The sequence below is a fragment of the Siphateles boraxobius genome, unplaced genomic scaffold (genome assembly GCF_051911475.1).
Source record: "Siphateles boraxobius isolate OS27281-9 unplaced genomic scaffold, OSU_SipBor_1 103, whole genome shotgun sequence".
In the NCBI taxonomy this organism is placed as follows: domain Eukaryota; kingdom Metazoa; phylum Chordata; class Actinopteri; order Cypriniformes; family Leuciscidae; genus Siphateles; species Siphateles boraxobius.
This window is the reverse complement of record NW_027508704.1, coordinates 2,297,501-2,317,990: the sequence shown is the minus strand read 5'-3', so window position 1 is coordinate 2,317,990 and position 20,490 is coordinate 2,297,501. Positions and strand designations below refer to the sequence as shown.

The following is a 20,490-nucleotide window of genomic DNA, read 5'->3' as shown; positions in this document are numbered from 1 at the left end:
AAACTAATGAGGTAATAACCAAACACTCAAGGGCATTAACAAATCCAGTCCAATAAGCAATAGAGCAAGATTTGGTGACAGCCTCCTTTAAATATAGAGAACGAATAGATTTTTTTATGCTTTATTTGAACATTCAGTTTAAATTGTGAAAAAACAGAATAAGAACACAACAATAATTATTAAGAATAACAAAAATATGATGAAGAATAGTGAAAGAAAACACTTCAACAACATCATAGCACAGTTAGAAAGTGATATAAACAAGAATGGGTGAATAAATAAAGAAAGAGGGCATTACTTAAATGAAAAGAAATCTAAACATTTATTAAAGTAAAAAGTTTGTAGGTCTTGCAAATTGTACATGTTCTGAGTGCTTTTGGGTGAAGAGAGGATGAAATTGTAATCAAGTAATGTTTTATCTGATGTAAATGCCAAAAAAATTGGTTTACAACTTGAAAGCTGACATTTGTGAATATAAACCGTACATAGGAAAATAATGATATGTATTATAACGCATGTACATGTGTGTGCTGTCCTCAGATGCGGTGTCGGTTCCTCTGGTCACCGGCAGGGGGCGCACACACACACCCGCGCTGTTCTCAGAGGCGCTGCTGTTCTCACTGCTGGGTGTGTGTGTTACTGTCCTGCTGTTCACACTGACCACTGCGATCCTGATGCTGATCAGAAGAGCCAAACAGCAGCAGCAGAACAGCAGCAAACAGCAGCACAACCCACACGCACAATCATCCAAAGGTCAATACCTACAACACCAGCTTCCAGAGCGCGTAATGAAGACAGTATGATTAAAAGACCAAACTCATACTAGTGAAGTATACCACAAAGTAAAAAAAAAAAGTTGGGTTATTTTTTTTTTAACCCAACCGTTGGGTTGCACATATTGGGTCACTATGTTGGGTTATTTTCCAAAAATGTTGGGTCGTTTTCAAAATCATTCGTTGGTTAATTTCTAGTAATAACTCGGCTGTTGGGTTAAATACGTACGTTGTATGTACACTTATGTGTTTTAAAATTATGTACACACACTCGAAAAAAAGTTTTTTTGGTAAAATATATACAAACCAAAATGTTTGATTAAAAAATGCAATTAAAAAAATTGGTTTGTCTAATGGTTTGTCCATATTTGACCCAAAATTGGGTTAAAACAAGCCAGCATTTTTTAGAGTGCAACTATGTATATTTAAATTATATTCTAACCTCCCCAAAATTTAGTTTGTAATTTAAAAATATATTTGTTGAGACATATTTATTGTTTTAGACAAATAAACAATCTGTATTTGAAAACAAAGTGTATTTTTTATTTATTAAAATAATGTCATGAATAAAAAATAAATACTGTTGGGTTACTTTTCAACCCAACTGGCTTTTAATCCAATGCATTGGGATAAAATAACCCACAGTTGGGAAGGTGCTATACCACCCCATAGTTGGGTTACTCGTTGGGTTATTTTTAACCCAACTTTATTAAGTGAGCATGTACCAACAAAAAAAATCCAGATGAGCCCAGAATATGAACATATATAGCATTTAATTACACGTTAAGCATTTTCCTCAAATAGAAAACCATGATAAGAAAACGCGTAACGTGGATTAATGTAATAAGGCAGTGTTATTAAAAGACAAACTCAGTAAACATCATAATAATAAAGTATACTACAGAAACATCAAACAGCACAGAATATGAACGTTGTGGAACGCGTTTAATTATGGTTCTTATAAGGGTTTTCTTTATTAATAAGGTGTTTAGTGCGTTTGGTCTTTTAATAACTCTGTCTTAGTACGTTAAGCGTTTTAGGATGTCCCATTATTCAAAACATATTCAGGATTTATGAAGACAGATTTATTCACTTTGTCGTATACATTATTATTAATATACAAAAGATTTATTTATTAACAATAATTCTTTACACTATTTATGCGGGGATCTAAAAAATACATATCAAATTTGTGTTTTTATGTGTAGGGAAATAAGTGCAGTTTTAAAAAAAATGCATTTTAATAAGAAGTTTTTCTTACTTTTGAGTTTTTACATTTGGATATTGCCTCTAAATATATTTTAAAATCAATTTTTGACTTTATGAATATAGTAACGTAGTGCTGGACAACGATTAATCACATCCAAAATAAAAGTTGGTGTTTACAATATGTGCGTAAAATTATTTCATATATATATATAAATACACACACATGCATGTATTGTGCATGTGTATATACTGTATATTTATAAATAATTTATATTATATATACATACAAAAAAATTCTTAAATACATAGACCTACATGCATATGTGTGTATTTATATATATACACAAAATAATTTTACACAGTACACACACATATACAAACTTTTATTTTGGATGCGATTAATCGTTGCACAGCACTACTAATAATGAAATAAAATATAAACAAAATATTTCTATCACCATAAAATGAAAATCAGCTTCACAGGAATCCTCGGTTTTCTGCTGTTTCAGATTCTCTGGTGGCTCGAGCTGATGACGTCAATCAGGATCCGGATCAGGATCAGGATCAGGATCAGGATCAGGACAGATCGAGAGCGACAGAAACGTGTGTGTACTGCTTCTCTGACCACACGGGGGCGCCACACACACTCTATCAGCAGGCCGGAGAGAACAACAGCCTACACACACACACACACCATCCAGCTCTCACACACTCCGACAAGAGCCGGCCGTTCAGGATTATATGTTCTCCTACTCAAACGAGCATGTGAATGCGCGAGTGTGAGGAACAGAATGTAGAAACTAACGCGTTTGCACATGTAACTGTACCGCTCTCGAGAATTCCTATGGAAAATCAGAGTCATTTTAGTTTTTATAAATGCTGTATTTATTAGAGCACAACAGACTTTCTAAGGCCATCTTCAGCTTGAAAGTAGTCTACAGCTTTCTCTGTCATTTTCTCCATAGATAGACATGCAGAAAAGTCTTGAACCACGAACAAAACCTTCTGAATAACTCATAAATGACTATTTCTGATTCAAGGGCAACACACACACACATACACGCGAACACACACACACACACACACACACACACACACACACACACACACACACACACACACACATACACGCGCACACACACACACACACCATACTGAATCAGCAATGAAAGTACAACATGAAACGATTAACTAGGCTATACATATTCCATATAAGAAAAAAAACAAGCTCTGGTAAATCATAATTATGACAAAATTAAAAATTATGAACGGCTAAATCGAAATTATAACATAAATAAAGTTGAAATTATCACATACTAAACCGAAATTATGACTAAATCAAAATTAAGACTTAAAAAGTAAAACTGACATTCACTTGAAATTATGACGTAAAAAGTCATGACGCTAAATCGAATATATAAGAAGTCAAAATTATGACATAAATATGCCACGATTAATTAATAATAATTATAAGATAAATATTTGAATTTCGATTTAGTAAAAAAACTAATAATAACTTCGACTTTTAAAGTCACAATTCTGACTTACCGCGGCGGAGCATGATTTTATTTTCATATGTGGCGGAAATGGGCTTCCATACAAGAGCTTCCATATCATATCATATGCGTAGTCTTTTACTGTCTATGCTAGATTCCGCATTCGACAGCTCCAGACATGCCCCGCCATCTTGGAACGGTCAGCGTGACGTCATACAGTAAAATGCTGCGTTCCAGTGAGGTTGGAGTGTGCGGGAAGCGATATTTTTTTTCACAGGATGGTAGGGGAAGACTCATGAATATTCATTAGGGAACTCATCCCTGATTGGTCTTAACACCAGTGACTGGTAGGTTTAGGGGCGGGGTTAGGGGTAGGTCATCAGACCCCCAGTGACGGGTAGGTTTAGGGGCGGGGTTAGGGGGTAGGTCATCAGACCAATCAGGCATGAGTTCCCTAATGTATATTCATGAGTCTTCCCCTACCATCCTGTGAAAAAAAATATCGCGTGCGGGAATATCCCAAATTAAAGTTCCAGGCAATCAAAGTTCACATTTTGACCACATGATGTCGCAACGACACAACAAGAGCATATCGTGTTTTTGTGTCAATTATCTAAATTCCGAAGTCTAAATTCCCTAAGAAATGGGATAACCTTTCACAGTTGAGAATGTGTTGGTTTGTGTTTTTAACTCAATATTACAGGTCTGACTGGTACTTTTTAAATGTTTTCAATTGTACTATGGTAGCTGTTTAATGTCATGTTAGATTACGCCTACGTTTTGTTATATTGTGTTAGTTTAACAAAATCAAATACTGAAGTCTATAAATATTCATACATGCATGACCGTTTGCTATTGTATGCTTTTGACTGTTCCAATATGGCGGACGGCTTATATATATAATGGCCCATCGAAACAGCTCCTAATGAGGCATCTTTTACTCTACACGACAGCTACTTAACACAATATTGTGCCTTAGAAGAAACACATTTAATCGTTTAACAACATTTTAGCTCAACATAGGCTATATCTGTAAGTTCTGTGGCGAAAACAAATAGGATTTTACTCCCCTGAATCCTACTGTTGTGCAGTCACTACAGGGAAAACATATCACCTTATATATCACCTTACTTTCACCCAATGATTAACCACTGTACATTACGACAACTGTTTTGCAGCAAGTTTTCTGAAATATTGTTTAAAGATGCAAATTAGGTATTAACTAACTAAATATGCAGTAATTTGCAAACATTTTCAGAAAAGAAATCTGAAAACATTAAAGTCAGGTTCATAATTCTTTGATTTGGTTGACATGTACAGGCTTTTAACAGAGGTTATTTGGGATGTCTCTGTTTATCACTCAATAAATCAGAAAATACTGTCAACAGCAGAAAAATGTTCGCCATGTTTAAATGCTGTATAAATCAGGCGAATGACATATGAACATACCTTGAGAATATAGATGAATTAAATTGTAAAGTGTGGTGTGTGTGTGTGTGTGTGTAAAGCTGCTGAACTGGAGATTTCTGACTCAAACTCACCAACTTTAAAGATATAGATTGAGATTAGATACACAATAGATTGTGTAATAAAATAAACACTTAAATGTATATTTTGGATGTTCTCTTTGCACTAGCCTAAAGGAAGATAAGATGTTATAAAGGCAAAATAGTCCTCAAAACTGTTTTTGATGTATTAGTATTTTGATTCATTTGATTTGGTTTTCGAATATAAAATAAAGATGGCCTAAAAACGAGCGTACGAAATGGAGAAAGCAGAGAACAAAGGATACAGAGGCGTATAAGAACGAACTGAAATTAAGCGGAAAAAATCATTGCTATTGAAATAAAAAAACCTTCCAACCCAAAAAGCAGAAATCTGGTGTCATTATTCCAAACTTGTTTCAGGCCGGAGAGCAAATCAGACACAGCACTTTTTTTCTTCACCATTTTTTTTCCATTGATTTGTTTTACATACATTACATACATACTATACATAGATACATAATTAACATTTATAAAATCCTCCCCAAAGTCTTTTAGCATCCAGTTTAAACAGCATGCCAAGTTTGAGTACTGATTCAGTACACACACACACACACACACGCACGCACACATACACACATTAACACCACCAACACACAGGTGCCAACATACCTGCATGCGCACACACACACACACGATATGCATACACGCGCGCACACGCACACACACGACATGTGGCTGAGGATAACACTGCTGAATCGAGCCATGGTGGCGACAGGCATCACATGAACAGAAAGAAAACGTCTTCATTCACAATGCATTTGAAACACAAGCCTTCACAACCAAACAAACCTGCAGCCACATTCATCAGCAACCGAAACTTCTCACGTCCAACCAAAGATCTGAGATGCAACCAAGCAAAAACACCCTTTCCATTCATATCCAAGACTCGAAGCACAAAGAGAAAAGATGGGGGTAAAGGACACGTAAACAGGAAATGAAGGACTTATAAAAATATATTTATATATAGATTTATGTGCGCATGTGTGTGTGCGTGTGATACATTTTCAGCCCTCAACCTCAAACCCCCCCCCCCAAAAAACAAGCTTTTCCGAATGAAGAATAAAAATAAAAAGTGCTGGACAAGGACAGTATTTCCAAACTCAAACGACAATATAGGTTTACGCTGAAGTCAATAACACCTTTCATTTGCATTCAGTACATCAATAATGCATACGAAGAAATAAAAAAGGAATATTTCCCCCTCATATACTTCTCGAGAAATCATTTGAGGACGAGGGAACTGATGCACGTGAATGCTTTATATTGTTTGTGGGTGAAAACGCAACTGAAAGTGAAGTGCGCGTGATGATGAAGATGATGAGATGTCAGTCTGTGTGTGTCTGTAGTGCCGGAGGTTCTCCATCTTCTCCTCTTTCTGTCAAGTATGCTCCGGTTGCTCAGTGCAGATTGGTTTAGCTGTGTAATTTTTTTCTTTCTTTCTTTTTTTAATGTCATTTCATATTTTGTTGTTCATATTTAATGTTCTTTAGTGAGAAAGGCTGCATGTTGTACTCTTCTGTCCCGGGACGAGCAAGTGTTGTTCCTGCTCTCCATCATCACGCCGTCACTCGTACGATCTTCCCTTCACAGCTTTGGACTCGGACCGCGTCTGGATCTCGGCTTATTCGTATTCAAGGAACTGTTTATGGTAAAATAACAAGTACCTGCAAAAAGAGAAAATACAATGTATGTACACTGATGTGAATAAGTTTGGACACCCATGCTAAAGTTGACTAAAAAGAGGAATAAAAAATCATCTTTTGGAAATTGATCTTAATGCCTTAATTAGAAAAATTAGGAAAAATCCAACCTTTAAGGACACCAATTTTCTTTGTGAATGAGTAATGTATCGTAAATAAATAAATGTTCTTCCTTAAAATACAGGGTGCACAAGTCAGGACACCCCTATGTTAAATTCCCATAGAGTCAGCAGATTTATATTATTAAAGGCCAGTTATTTCATGGATCAGGATAATATGCATCCTGATAAAGTTTCCTTGGCCTTTGGAATTAAAATATCCCACATCATCACATTCCCTTCACCATACCTAGAGATTGACATGGTTTTATTTCAGTTAGCCTAATAGCTGGTATGATTTGCATTGAGAGAGATGATCTTATGGAAAGTTCCCCATGCCGATCTCTAGGTATGGTGAAGGGAATGTGATGATGTGGGATATTTTAATCCCAAAGGCCAAGGTAACTTTATCAGGATGCATATTATCCTGATCCATGAAATAACTGGCCTTTAATAATATAAATCTGCTGTCTCTATGGGAATTTAACATAGGGGTGTCCTGACTTATGGTGGTTTAAGGAAGAACATTTATTTATTAACGATACATTATTCATTCACAAAGAAAATTGGTGTCCTTAAAGGCTGGATTTTTCCTAATTTTTTTAATTAAGGCATTAAGATCAATTTCCAAAAGATGATTTTTTATTCCTCTTTTTAGGCAACTTTAGCAACTTATTCACACCACTGTATATATATATATATATATCTTTTTTAAACATTAAAGAAAATAAATTTCGCCACCAAATACAAAAGGAATTTTCCATCTCACAATTCGGACTTTTCTTTATCCCACTATTGCGAGATAAAGAGTTGCAATTACCTTTTTAAACTGCGTGACGGAAACAAGCTTCCATTAAAAAACAGCAGGATTATTTAAGTTTCAATAAGATTATATAGTTTCTATTAATATTTTGAATTAGTTTTCATTTTACGTTTCAATAACTATGTTGTATGTCATTTTTATTAGTTATTGTCTATTTTAGTTGTCAGTGGGAGTAAATTATTAATAAATTATTTAAATGCACATTTATATATCTTATTATTATTTAGACATATAGTAATAGTTACTCCGTATGTTAAAGGGGTGGTTGATTATGATTTCACTTCTCTAACTTGAGTTAGTGTGTAACAACAAACGGCTGGTAGAGACTACACGACATTCCTTCCGGGTTAGTGACATCACCAACCCTAACATTTACATAAACCCCGGCCCCGTGGAACACGATTTATAGATTATCATGAATATGCTAATCAATGACTAGATCGTTAACTACATTCAGAAACGTCTTGTTGCTTCTACATGTTGTCACTTCTTCTTGAGTCTCTCCATCTTTGTCTGACTCCGATTTGAACATAAAAGGCTAAAAGTTTTTGAAGTTTTCAATGCGTGTGTGTGATAAAAGGACATGAGCTCTTGAAGCTCCGCCCCCTGTGCCGTGAGCAGCAGCTCATTTGCATTTAAAGGGACAGACACAAAATGGAGCATTTTTGCTCAGCCTCAAAAAGTGACAATTTTAACATGCTATCTAAAATATCTGTGAGGTATTTTGACCTAAAACTTCACATACACACTCTGGAAACTTATTCACTCTCAAAATACTTATTTTAAATCTTGAAAAGGGCATTATACCACCCCTTTAATACCGGTAAATGCTTTATTAACATGTATCCCTACTGTAATTCATGATTAATTCAGTGGTAACTATTTTTGTGAGCTCATCTAAAGTGAGGACTATTTATGCCTCGTAAAGCTTTTACAAACCACTGCCAACTCCTAAATAACTGGATTGTAAATGTAATAATTTAGAGATGATAAACTGCTCATTAATAAAGTATGAAAATACAATTCTTGAACACATTATAGATATGCTTATAAATCAAGAATAAAGCATTTATAGCTGTATTTATAAACTGCTTACTAATGTCTATTAATGCTTTATAAATGAAGAATTAACGATTTACTAATGCTTCATAGCATGCACTTATTATAAACTTATCAAATGTTTACTGTTCTACTGAAGATAAGACACCTAAATGTTCATTTGTGGGTGAACTCTCCCTTTAAGAAAGCATAAGGTCACGTTAATCAAAACCTTACAATAAATGAAAGTATAGTTATATGTAGTCCAGCATAATTTATCTGCAAAAGTTTGATATTTGGTTTTGAATGCAGTGAAACTCAAGTGTGACTCGTCCATATAGTTGTGGTACGTGTAGATGAGCGTGAGACTGACCCCTCGCTGTCCAGGACATCTTTAATGCTGGCTTTAGTGATAATGGCGTCATCACACTTAAACCACTGGTCCTTGTGCTGCCGGATGAATGTGGTGTAATGGCCGCTCTCCAACGTGCCCTGATGATTCACCACTGCGAACAGAGAATACCTACACACACACACACACACACACACAGTCAAGTCACCATTTATATAGCGCTTTTAACAATGTAGATTGTTTCAAAGCAGCTTTACAGTGATAAAACACACACACACACATTTTATTTTGAGTTAGTCACTTACTTGTTATCGTTGTTTAATGAGTCCACTGGTTGCTGGTACTGTCCATTCATTCGGCTCTCTTTACTGTGACAAACAGAAAATACATTAGCAATTAATTTGCAGAGTCACTCCACTTCCTTATCCATGATGAATCCATGATGAATGTTGCCGTCTTTGTTGACAGGCATAAGATACTGACGACCAAGGCCTTAATTCACCAGCCATTGACAAAAAAGCTTTAAGAAAATTTACCAGCCAAAAATATATTTTTACCAGGCATGACACAAAAACAGGCAGTTATGACACCAAAATTTTAGATACCAGTGAAAATGTACGTTCCTCTATTACAATTTGATACCAAAGCTAAAAATACTAGCTTAACTAATATACATTTAATAGGTTACATTTTTAAAGACAAGAAAACATTCAGTAATAAAATAAGAACAAACAATCAAATTAAAAGCACAAATAAATACAATGCAATACATACAAATGAAATAAACAGTGTTCTTCAGCCAGGTCTAATAAAGTAATCTAATGAAATAAATACTGCATAGTCTTCATATCCTTTTTAAAGGAGAACTCCGGCGCAAAATGAACCTGGGGTGTAATAACACATTGGTACCGAGTCGACTGTTCTCTGGGATTTGTTTTCATGATAATCGAGTGTAAAGAGTTTCTCTCTAAAAACTGTTTAGCTTATAACGCTAGTATATGGGACATATAATAAGTAAAAAGAGATCGCTAGTTAATACCACTAACAAGGCTCAAAATAGCGCCACACTAACACGCTAGCTTAATGAGGGTCTCTACATACAAACTGAAGCACTGAGAACTTTGTAAGTGTACAGACAGTTTAATAATAATAATATACTTTATAAAGACAGTAACATCGCGTATACAGGCAGGAGCCATTTTGGGAAACAGTCTCGACCAGTCGAATCACGAACGCCGTGCTACGAGCTGAACAGTGACTTCGAATCTCACAGTTCAGCTCACGTAACACGGCGTAGAACAGTCGACTCGGTACCAATGTGTTATTACACCCCAGGTTCATTTTGCGCCGGAGTTCTCCTTTAATGGTTAAGAGGAGTGAGTGTTTTTTCTTTGTCCTTTGCTGTTTGGTTAACATTAAAAAACACAGACTTATTAGGATGGTGTCACTTTAAGACCAAATGCACGCACGGATCATGCGTTTTGTGTTTGCGTTCATTTAAGACATAACTGACTATGTTTACTAGGATTTTTGCAGAGACAGGAGTTTTCTTTTAGATCATTTTCAGTAAATTTGTCCACACAAGCGCAGCTGGCCATGAAAAAGAGCTCAACGTCGCATTTGTTACAATTCAAGAAACTGTTACTGGCCAACTGGCGGCTGACACCGTTTCATACACTCGCCAGCGCTGATTTTTACTCGCACGTGGCTCTTGGCGAGTGTTATTTTTAGCAGGGCCGAGTGAGGTTGTACCTGGAGGCCATGAAGGGCGTCATGTCCAGCTCCAGAGGAAAGGACACGTAGGTGGTGATCTTACGCCGGAGCTTCGCTGAATGCTCGAACCGCTGGACAGAAGAAAACAGAGGAATGAGGTTTACAGACTCACACAAACATCTTCTGATGCAGCAACGATTACACGAAACCTTAAAGAGCTACACAGTGTTTAAGTCTTTGCAACTTCACATTCTGGTCAAGAACCAGCAAAAATGTTGAATATCTTACAAAGTACAGATGCACTAGATGCTAATAGACCTTTGACTAATAGTATGGCCTGTAACCAATATACTATACATTGTGATGACGATAATAGTAATAATTTGCCATTATTATTAATATTAAAAATAAATAATTAAATGAGACGTGTATAAATATTATATAAGTTCTATACTACTCTGAGTAAAGTAATAAATAATGATTAAATAATATAAATATAGTAGTAGTATTAGTTATAATAATAATAATAATATTGGTGAAAATTTAATTCTGCCATTAAACTTCACTTTGTTTTAAAGAGTACACTGTAATATAAAATTACAATATTTGGATACATTTTCATGTAACTATTCATATTACTAAATCATATTTTTAAGATTTATGCTTCAATTAATAGTAAAATTCCATAAAATTTAATTGAATAAACCTTACATATTATTCATATTATAATTGAGTTAAATTAAAAGAGGTTAATAAAACAGTTAATAAAACAATAAAACATCTTAAATGGAACAGGGAATTGACAAATTAGTTTATGTGATTCGTATTCATAAATTAAAACAAAAAAATTTAAATGTTTAAATTAAGTTTAAGATTTATACAAAATACTTTATTAAGCTCTTTTTTTTACTCATTATTCATATTATCAATGAAGAATTTTAAATATGTAAGGATTATCCGATTCAATTTGATTAAATATTACTATTAATTGAAAAGCAATTGTGTGTAAATTTGTTTTTACACAGTAGTATAGAATTGGAATATTTCTATACATTTATCATTTATCATCATCAATCACATTTATCACAGAATTCTGTGAATTCTGGCGTCAAAATATTATAATGTACAGTATAAAAAATGGACATTAATTTTGATATTTGCTAAAAAATTTAATTTAAAAGTGTTATTAAAAAAAGAATTTAAACATATAAATTGGAGAAATAAGCATGCACAATTAAACGTTTACAATATCATTCCATATACATCAAATATGGGCTGAAACTAATAAAAATGCATTAAGATATATCAAATATGGGCTGAAACTAATAAAAATGCATTAAGATATATCAGTAATCATTAAAATAAACACATAAGATGCACTTTCATCTGCGTCAAAAAGAAACAAATGCATGCACACACACACACACACAAACGTACTTTGAGGTGGAAACATGCCACGATAGGAAGTCTCTTCATAGTCAGCTGCTTGGTGGACTCCTGGTAACTATGGCAACCGCTGCATTTGATCTTGGCGCTGCTTCCTAAGTGTTCGGGTCGGGTGAACCTGCAATGCAGAAGAGTGAGTCAGTGGCGTCCGGTGCGATCGCAGATCCGTGTGTGTGTGTGTGTGTGTTTGTGCACCTGCGCAGGCAGTCTGTGAGTGTGGTGGCTCCGCTGGGATGACTGTCTCCGTTCACCACACTGCCGTCACTGCCCGGGCTCAGCGGCCAGAACGGGGTGGACGAACCCGGCAGATCCAAGCTAATGTCCCAGAACGGGTCTATTGTGGTGGAGACTCCACTGCAGACACACAAAACACTGAATGATCACACGCTACTAATGCACCACCTCAAATAACACTCATGAATCGGTCAGAAACCATTCAAACTTGATTTGATAGATGCATTTGCACTTAAATAATCAAGAAACGACAGGAATGATGCAACACCTCTTTTAAACACAAGGTGGCGTTAAGGAGCATTTATTTAGAGAATACAAGTTGCAGAGACACTGGCTCTGTGTCAAAACCTAGTGAGCGGTCTATGCAGGGGCTAGGGAGCATTTAAGGCAACAAATTTAATCAAATATATATCTTTCTACAGTGCAATATTACCAAAACCATTGCTATCAGACTTTATTTTAATTATGTAATTGAAATGTAAAATCAGGGGTACTAGTATGTCAACTGACTACATAAAAAAAGCTTGGATGAAGAGTGAATTGACTTAAAGGGGTCCTATTTCATATGTTCATCTTTCTTTAGTGTGTAATGTTGCTGTTTTGAGCATGAAAAAGCTCTGATATAGAGAATAACTTTGTGCTTTGTAACTTTGCAGTGTCAGTGTTTCTGAACTCCCTGAAACGCCTCCATTGTAGTCTTGAGTTTTCTAAAAGAACGATTCATTTAAATAATTCATACGCAGAATAAAGGGGTGGGGCCTGGTTGAGTTAGTCAGTAGTGTGTTAAACTGGCAGTTATGGTAAGGGGCGGGACATTTCACAAACACACTCAAAGCTCTTGACCAATCACAACACACTGATCCAGCCGACCAAACAGAGGGGAGGGGCTTCATAGAGACAGGAACTAAACAGAGCGATACTGACAGACTGGGAAGAGAGGAGCCGCAACAAATGCCTAACCCTAACCCATATGGGGAAAATAATGTGTTTTTCAACATTTAAACATGAAAACTTATTGTAGTAGAACCCCAAAATAACATCAAGACTTTAAAAAAGGACACAAAAAGGGACTTAAAAGTGGCCTTATTCACAAAAAACAAGCAGAATGTCAGTTCATTCTTGCATACAACAACACATTCAATTCAATGTGTCAATTAATGCAAGAACAGATTTATGAACGTTGACACAGATGTTCGTTCGTCTCGTTTCACACACACACACACACACACACACACACACACACACACACACGTATATCTTGTCTTACTGGCAGACTTGGCAGGTGACGTCAGACTGCAGGCCTCCTGTGAAGATTTGGTCAATGATGCAGTTGCAGTGGTTTGGGTTGTTGGCTTTTTTCCCATTATCATCTCCTTAGCGGACATGGAAGCAGCATATGAACACGCACACACACACACACACACAGAGAGAGAGAGAGAGAGACAGAGAAGGTCTGATTAGAAAGCAGCGCTCGGACTGCTGCAGAAACACCCCTCCCTTTGCCTTCACACTGCAGGAGAAAGAGTGAGATCCGTCTACCGACTCTACATCTACATCCTCTCGCTTTCATTCGTTCGTCTCATTCGTTCGCTCTTCTGTTCTCCGTTTCGGAGCGCTTGCTCCCATCGCCCACCGACTCCGACCTCAGTGCGTACACTGCGACAAGACTCTCTCCCTCGCTCTCACACATGCGCGCGTTCAGAGTCGAATCAATATTTTAAGGAAATGTTTCATCCTACAGAGTCACGAATCTGAACATGAATAACAAGTAGATCTAACATGAGATCTTACACGTTCTATAATGCTAACGGTGCTGTGAGTGATCTTTATGATATAACATGCATTAAATCTGCACGCTATCTGACAGATGATCCAGAAAAGCTTGAAATGGCTTGCAAGATGTTAAAGGCAGAGCTGACCGATTAATAGAAATAAAACCGATTATCACACTGTGATTTCATAAAATAAACATGTGTTGCATGTTTCAGAAGGTTGATGGTTATGTTTTCTCAAGAAAAACTTAGTATAGTAATCTTACAGTTGTACTTATAAATAAAAATATTATACTATTTTTCTTACTCTAAAATAAAAAAAAATGGTGTTTTAGAAGATAAAAATTAAATATTATAATATTTTTCTTATATACTCTAAAATAAAAAATGGTGTTTAAGAAGATAAAAATTAGAGTATTTTTAAACATTACAGTGTTTAATAAATCTTGTTTCATATTTTTATTGAGTGATAATAATAATAACAACCATAATAAAAAGAATAGAATATATTAATTATTTTAGTCGTATTGCTACATAAATCACTAAATGTGGCCAAATTTTGCAGCCCAACAAACACAGTAAAACTTTTTAAATTGTATTTTAAATCACAATCGCAACTTTTATCAGAAAGAGAATTTTTTTTTTTTAAATTCCCGCCAAATCGTGCAACCCTACTTAAAGGTAAATGTGTGTCATTTTCTTGATGTTAAAATACTTTCACTTTCATAACATTGTTTTAATTGGACACAGCTCCACCAATAGCGTGATTTTTAGGCGGTCTTTTTGCTTGTCCAGCCAATAGCAGATAATGTCATGTTTAATCTACATCTTTTCCCGCCTGAAATTCTCATCCAGCTTGTCTTGCTTTCCGACAGCAGATTCGTCCTAAAATACAGCTGTCATCATTAACACACATCATGCAGTGTTACTTCATCTTTCCTGCTCTAAACCACACACTTCATCTGAAAAGCAGCCAGGTGGAACTGATATAATTAGCAAGCTAATGCTGTGTTTCATTCAATTCACCCTTCAAAGGGAGTTTGATTGACAGGCGATCTGACCAATCATAACCCGTCATCCGCCATTTTTGTTGGACAAAGCAGTCAGAAGAGTTAGTAAATTAACGTCAGTGGGTTTGAACTTGAAAAAACGGTGTGTATTGACGTCTTTCCGCGGTTAAAACAACATTCCTTCTGATGTTCATTCATGTTTATTTGATGCTATAAATGAACTAGAGAAGTCGTTATTTTAGTTTTTTTTGCTCACAAAAAGTATTCTCGTCGCTTGATAAACTTAAGATTGAGCCACTGTAGTCACTAGGACTATTTTAACGATATCTTTTATAACTTTTTGGGGAACAACTTTCAATCCCTTAGAAGCCTATGGAGGAGTGATCCAGCTCTCAGATTTAATCACAAATATCTTAATTCGTGTTGCGACGATGAACGAGGGTTGAACAACATGAGGGAGAGTAAATACTGACAGAATTTACATTTTTGGGTGAACTTTCCCTTTAAGATTATTTATGGTCTTTCTTGTTTTGTTCTTTCAAATGTTGTTGCCTCATGAAAAAGCTGCGCTATACATGTACTATAAAATGAGAAGACATTTATTTTATATGTAAATACCTTTATTTGTTTTTCATCAAATGGAACATTTTACCTTTTATTTGCTTCAAACTAAATGTTTTTTCCCCCCCACTATAACGGCGGCAAGTTACTTTTGCTTATGGTCTCACTGAATCATCAAAGGTCAGAAGCAAGTACATTGGTCAATAACGTGAGATTAAACGCGTAAAAATGTATGTTTTATTTAACATATTAAAGGTTTGGCGTGAGAGGAGCATGGCTTGCTGGACATAGCAACCGTTACTAAAGCGGTGGTCAGCTGGTAAAGCTGTAATGTGTGTGATTGGCTGCGGTACCTTTGCAGTGTCTGTGCAGCACGTCGAGCGCAGCGATCAGGAACTCGTGAGCGTCCTGCTGCTCGTATCCGGCCAGGTGTCGAGCGTGAGTCCAGACCAGGTGAAGCAGCCGGAAGGGAATGTGAGGAGAGCGATGACCCGAGTAAAACTACAACAGAGAACGACGGACACATGAGCGATACACTACATGTGCATTTATTTGAACAAAATACAGTAAAAAATGCAATATTGGAATTGAAAATAAATGTTTTCTACGTGAATATATTCAAAAATGTAATTTATTCCAGAGATCAAAGCTGAATTTTCAGCATCATTACTCCAGTCTTCAGTGTCACATGATCCTTCAGAAATCACTATAATATGATGATTTGACGCTCAAGAAACATTTATGATTATTATCAATGTTGAAAACAGTTGCGCTGCTTCTTAAGTTTGTGGAAGCTGTGATAAAACTGTGTGTTCAGGATTCTGTGATGAATAGAAAGTTCATAAGAACAGCATCTGTTTGAAATAGAAAGCTTTGGTAACATCGATCAAGTGACAGTGAGAACATTTTTTTAATTTAATGCATCTTTGCGGAATAAAAGTATTAATTTCTTAAAAAAATATATATATTACTGAGCCAAACTATTGAATGATAATGTATCACAGTTTTCAAAAATATATGAAGCAGCAGTTTTCAACACTGATAATAATCATAAATGTTTCTTAAGCAGCAAATCAGCATATTAGAATGATTTCTGAAGGATCATGTGACACTGAACCAGCTCAAAAGAGTAATTTGCTTGATAATCTGATTACTCTGGCTGTGTGTGTGGGGGGGGGGGGGGTGCTGTCGGGGTGCTGTATATGAGTGTGTATCTGAGTGTTAGTGTGTGTGTGTGTGTGTGTGTGTGTGTATGAGTGTGTATATGTCTGGGTATAGGAGAGTTTGTGTGCGTGTATATGAGTGTGTATATGTCTGGGTATACGAGTGTGTGTGTATATGTCTGGGTATAGAATTGTGTGTGTGTGGGTATATGAGTGTGTATATGTCTGGGTATATGAGTGTGTATATGTCTGGGTATAGAAGTGTGTGTGTGTATATGTCTGGGTATAGGAGTGTGTTTGTGTGTGTATATGTCTGGGTATAGAAGTGTGTGTGTGTTTGTGTGTATATGTCTGGGTATAGGAGAGTGTGTGTGTGTGTATGTCTGGGTATAGAAGTGTGCGTGTGTGTGGGTATATGAGTGTGTATATGTCTGGGTATAGGAGAGTGTGAGTGTGTGTGTATGTCTGGGTATAGAAGTGTGTGTGTAAGTGTGTGTGTGTGTGTGTGTGTATATGAGTGTGTATATGTCTGGGTATAGGAGAGTGTGTGTGTGTATATGTCTGGGTATAGAAGTGTGTGTGTGTGTGTGGGTATATGAGTGTGTATATGTCTGGGTATATGAGTGTGTATATGTCTGGGTATATGAGTGTGTATATGTCTGGGTATAGAAGTGTGTGTGTGTATATGTCTGGGTATAGAAGTGTGTGTGTGTTTGTGTGTATATGTCTGGGTATAGGAGAGTGTGTGTGTGTGTATGTCTGGGTATAGAAGTGTGCGTGTATGAGGGTATATGAGTGTGTATATGTCTGGGTATAGGAGAGTGTGATTGTGTGTGTATGTCTGGGTATAGAAGTGTGTGTGTAAGTGTGTGTGTGTGTGTATATGAGTGTGTATATGTCTGGGTATAGGAGAGTGTGTGTGTGTATATGTCTGGGTATAGAAGTGTGTGTGTGTGTGGGTATATGAGTGTGTATATGTCTGGGTATATGAGTGTGTATATGTCTGGGTATATGAGTGTGTATATGTCTGGGTATAGAAGTGTGTGTGTGTATATGTCTGGGTATAGAAGTGTGTGTGTGTTTGTGTGTATATGTCTGGGTTTAGGAGAGTGTGTGTGTGTGTATGTCTGGGTATAGGAGAGTGTGTGTGTGTGTGTCTGGGTATAGAAGTGTGCGTGTGTGAGGGTATATGAGTGTGTATATGTCTGGGTATAGGAGAGTGTGATTGTGTGTGTATGTCTGGGTATAGAAGTGTGTGTGTAAGTGTGTATGTGTGTGTATATGAGTGTGTATATGTCTGGGTATAGGAGAGTGTGTGTGTATATATGTCTGGGTATAGAAGTGTGTGTGTGTGTGGGTATATGAGTGTGTATATGTCTGGGTATAGAAGTCTGTGGGTGTGTATGTCTGGGTATAGGAGTGCGTGTGTATATGTCTGGGTATAGAAGTGTGTGTGTGTGTGTGTGTGTGTGTGTGTGTGTGTGTGTGTGTGTGTGTGTGTGTGTGTGTGTGTGTGTGTGTGTGTGTGTGTGTGTGTGTGTATAGAAGTGTGTGTTTGTGTGTGTGTGGGTATATGAGTGTGTATATGTCTGGGTATAGGAGAGTGTGTGTGTGTGTGTATGTCTGGGTATAGAAGTGTGTGTGTAAGTGTGTATGTGTGATTGTGTGTGTATATGAGTGTGTATATGTCTGGGTATAGGAGAGTGTGTGTGTGTATATGTCTGGGTATAGAAGTGTGTGTGTGGGTATATGAGTGTATGAGTGTGTATATGTCTGGCTATAGAAGTGTGTGTGTGGGTATATGAGTGTGTATATGTCTGGGTATAGGAGAGAGTGTGTGTGTATATGTCTGGGTATAGGAGAGAGTGTGTGTGTATGTGTCTGGGTATAGAAGTGTGTGTGTGTGTGTGTGTGTGTGTGTGTGTGTGTGTGTGTGTGTGTGTAGAGCTCTCACCTCCTGAAAGAGCTGAGACATTTCACACACTAGGCAAGAGTTGGACTGCATCTCACACTTGTGTCTGTCGGACAGGAAGAAATCCCTCAGCAGCGGAGTGTGTGTGAGAGCCTGAACGATACAGTTCATAAAGCATGTGTTCCCCAGGTTTATTAAACCCCTCAATCCTGAAAGAGAAGATAGAAAGTACAGAGAGCATTAAAAATAAGGATGGACAGTAATTTTCCAGTCGAGTCCTCGAACACACAATAAAAGATTAATCACCAGCAATGGTTTTGAAATAAGCTAAGTTTTGAGTTTATAACTTAATAAATTATTAATAATAGAATAACAATGTATATGATCATTTTACTTTTTTGTGAGAGTAGATATAAAGTGAATAAGAAATATAAGTGTTGCTAACATTATTATTAATTTATTATTATTATGTATTGTTTACTCCATTTTTATTATTTCTAAATTATTATAAATAATAAATATAACATACAAAAAGTAAATGAATAAAATGTTGTTGAAGTAATTTATTATTTATAAATTATTATTTTATTAACTTACTTTGTTTTATTTACATTTATCACCATAAAATGTGTATTATTCATAAAATATTAATAATAATTATAATAATAATAAGTTAATTTACTTTCCATTTCCTGTTTGTCAATTTTATTAAAAAAATAATTATTCATAAATAACAAAATGAATGAGTAAAATGCATTCAAAAATACTATTAAAAAAAGTGCACTCACCTGGAGGTTACATAGTAACCAATTTAGGCAACATGCATATATAAAAGAATAAAAAAATATATAAAAAGGCCATAGAATTGTTATAAAGCAAAAGAAAAGGGAGAAAAGTCGTTCTCAGTGTTTAGAGAATGCGTATTCACTAAAAAGAACCAGTTCAAAAGTGTCATTTGCTCAAGAACTGGACTCCTCTGGTGGTGCTTTATGTTTTTGATTTGCTACAAAGAATCAACTCAGAGCTCAAAAGAGTCACTTGTTTGGGAATCTTTATATACTGTTCCCACTTTGTGTATGAATCACTAAAAAGGACCAGCTCAAAAGAGTCATGCGTTCAGGAATCAGCTGTCTTACATTGGTCTCCCAGTACATTTTCAATTCACTATAAGAAACTCAAAAGAGTCACTTGTTTGGGAATCGAACTACTCTGGTTGTTTTTGATTCACTAAAAAGAACCAGCTCAAATGAGTCACTCATTTGTGAATACGACTACACTGCTCGAGTTTTGTGTATGATTTACTAAAACAAGCAGCTCAAAAGAGTCATCTATTCAGGAATCGGTGTAATCACACCGGTCACGATGCGTTTATGATTCGCTACAAAGAACTGACTCAAAAGAGTCATTTGCTTGAGAATCTGAGTCGTTCTCAGTGTTTAGAGAACTGAAAACAATCTCTGTTACTTTAAATTCCTATTATCACTGTAAATCTGATTTGAAACAGTCTATATTGTTAAAAGCGCTATATAAATGAAGGAGACTTCACCAACAGCAATTGGTTAAAATTGCACAACCGATCCATTTTCACAATGTAAATGGCCTCGTCTCAATCTGAAGTGTATAACCCCAGAAGTTAAAGCTCA

At 36.0% G+C, this 20,490-nt stretch overlaps 1 protein-coding gene across 4 annotated transcripts in view; it reads right to left on the bottom strand.

The window, feature by feature from the left end:
- Window positions 1–6,500: 6,500 nt before the first annotated feature.
- usp22 (ubiquitin specific peptidase 22) overlaps window positions 6,501–20,490 on the bottom strand; it is a 51,353-nt gene continuing 37,363 nt past the window's right edge. For 2 of the 4 annotated variants that reach the window (XM_077246198.1, XM_077246210.1), the window contains 9 exons: window positions 18,890–19,056; window positions 16,126–16,273; window positions 13,697–13,802; window positions 12,391–12,549; window positions 12,187–12,313; window positions 10,789–10,880; window positions 9,342–9,404; window positions 9,058–9,207; window positions 6,501–6,689 (listed from right to left, as the gene is read on the bottom strand). In XM_077246198.1, the coding sequence (XP_077102313.1) occupies window positions 6,647–6,689; window positions 9,058–9,207; window positions 9,342–9,404; window positions 10,789–10,880; window positions 12,187–12,313; window positions 12,391–12,549; window positions 13,697–13,802; window positions 16,126–16,273; window positions 18,890–19,056 (1,055 nt within the window). In that variant the 3' untranslated portion in view covers window positions 6,501–6,646. The remainder of the gene's footprint in view (window positions 6,690–9,057; window positions 9,208–9,341; window positions 9,405–10,788; window positions 10,881–12,186; window positions 12,314–12,390; window positions 12,550–13,696; window positions 13,803–16,125; window positions 16,274–18,889; window positions 19,057–20,490) is intronic. The other 2 variants (XM_077246219.1, XM_077246202.1) reach the window with 1 other exon arrangement.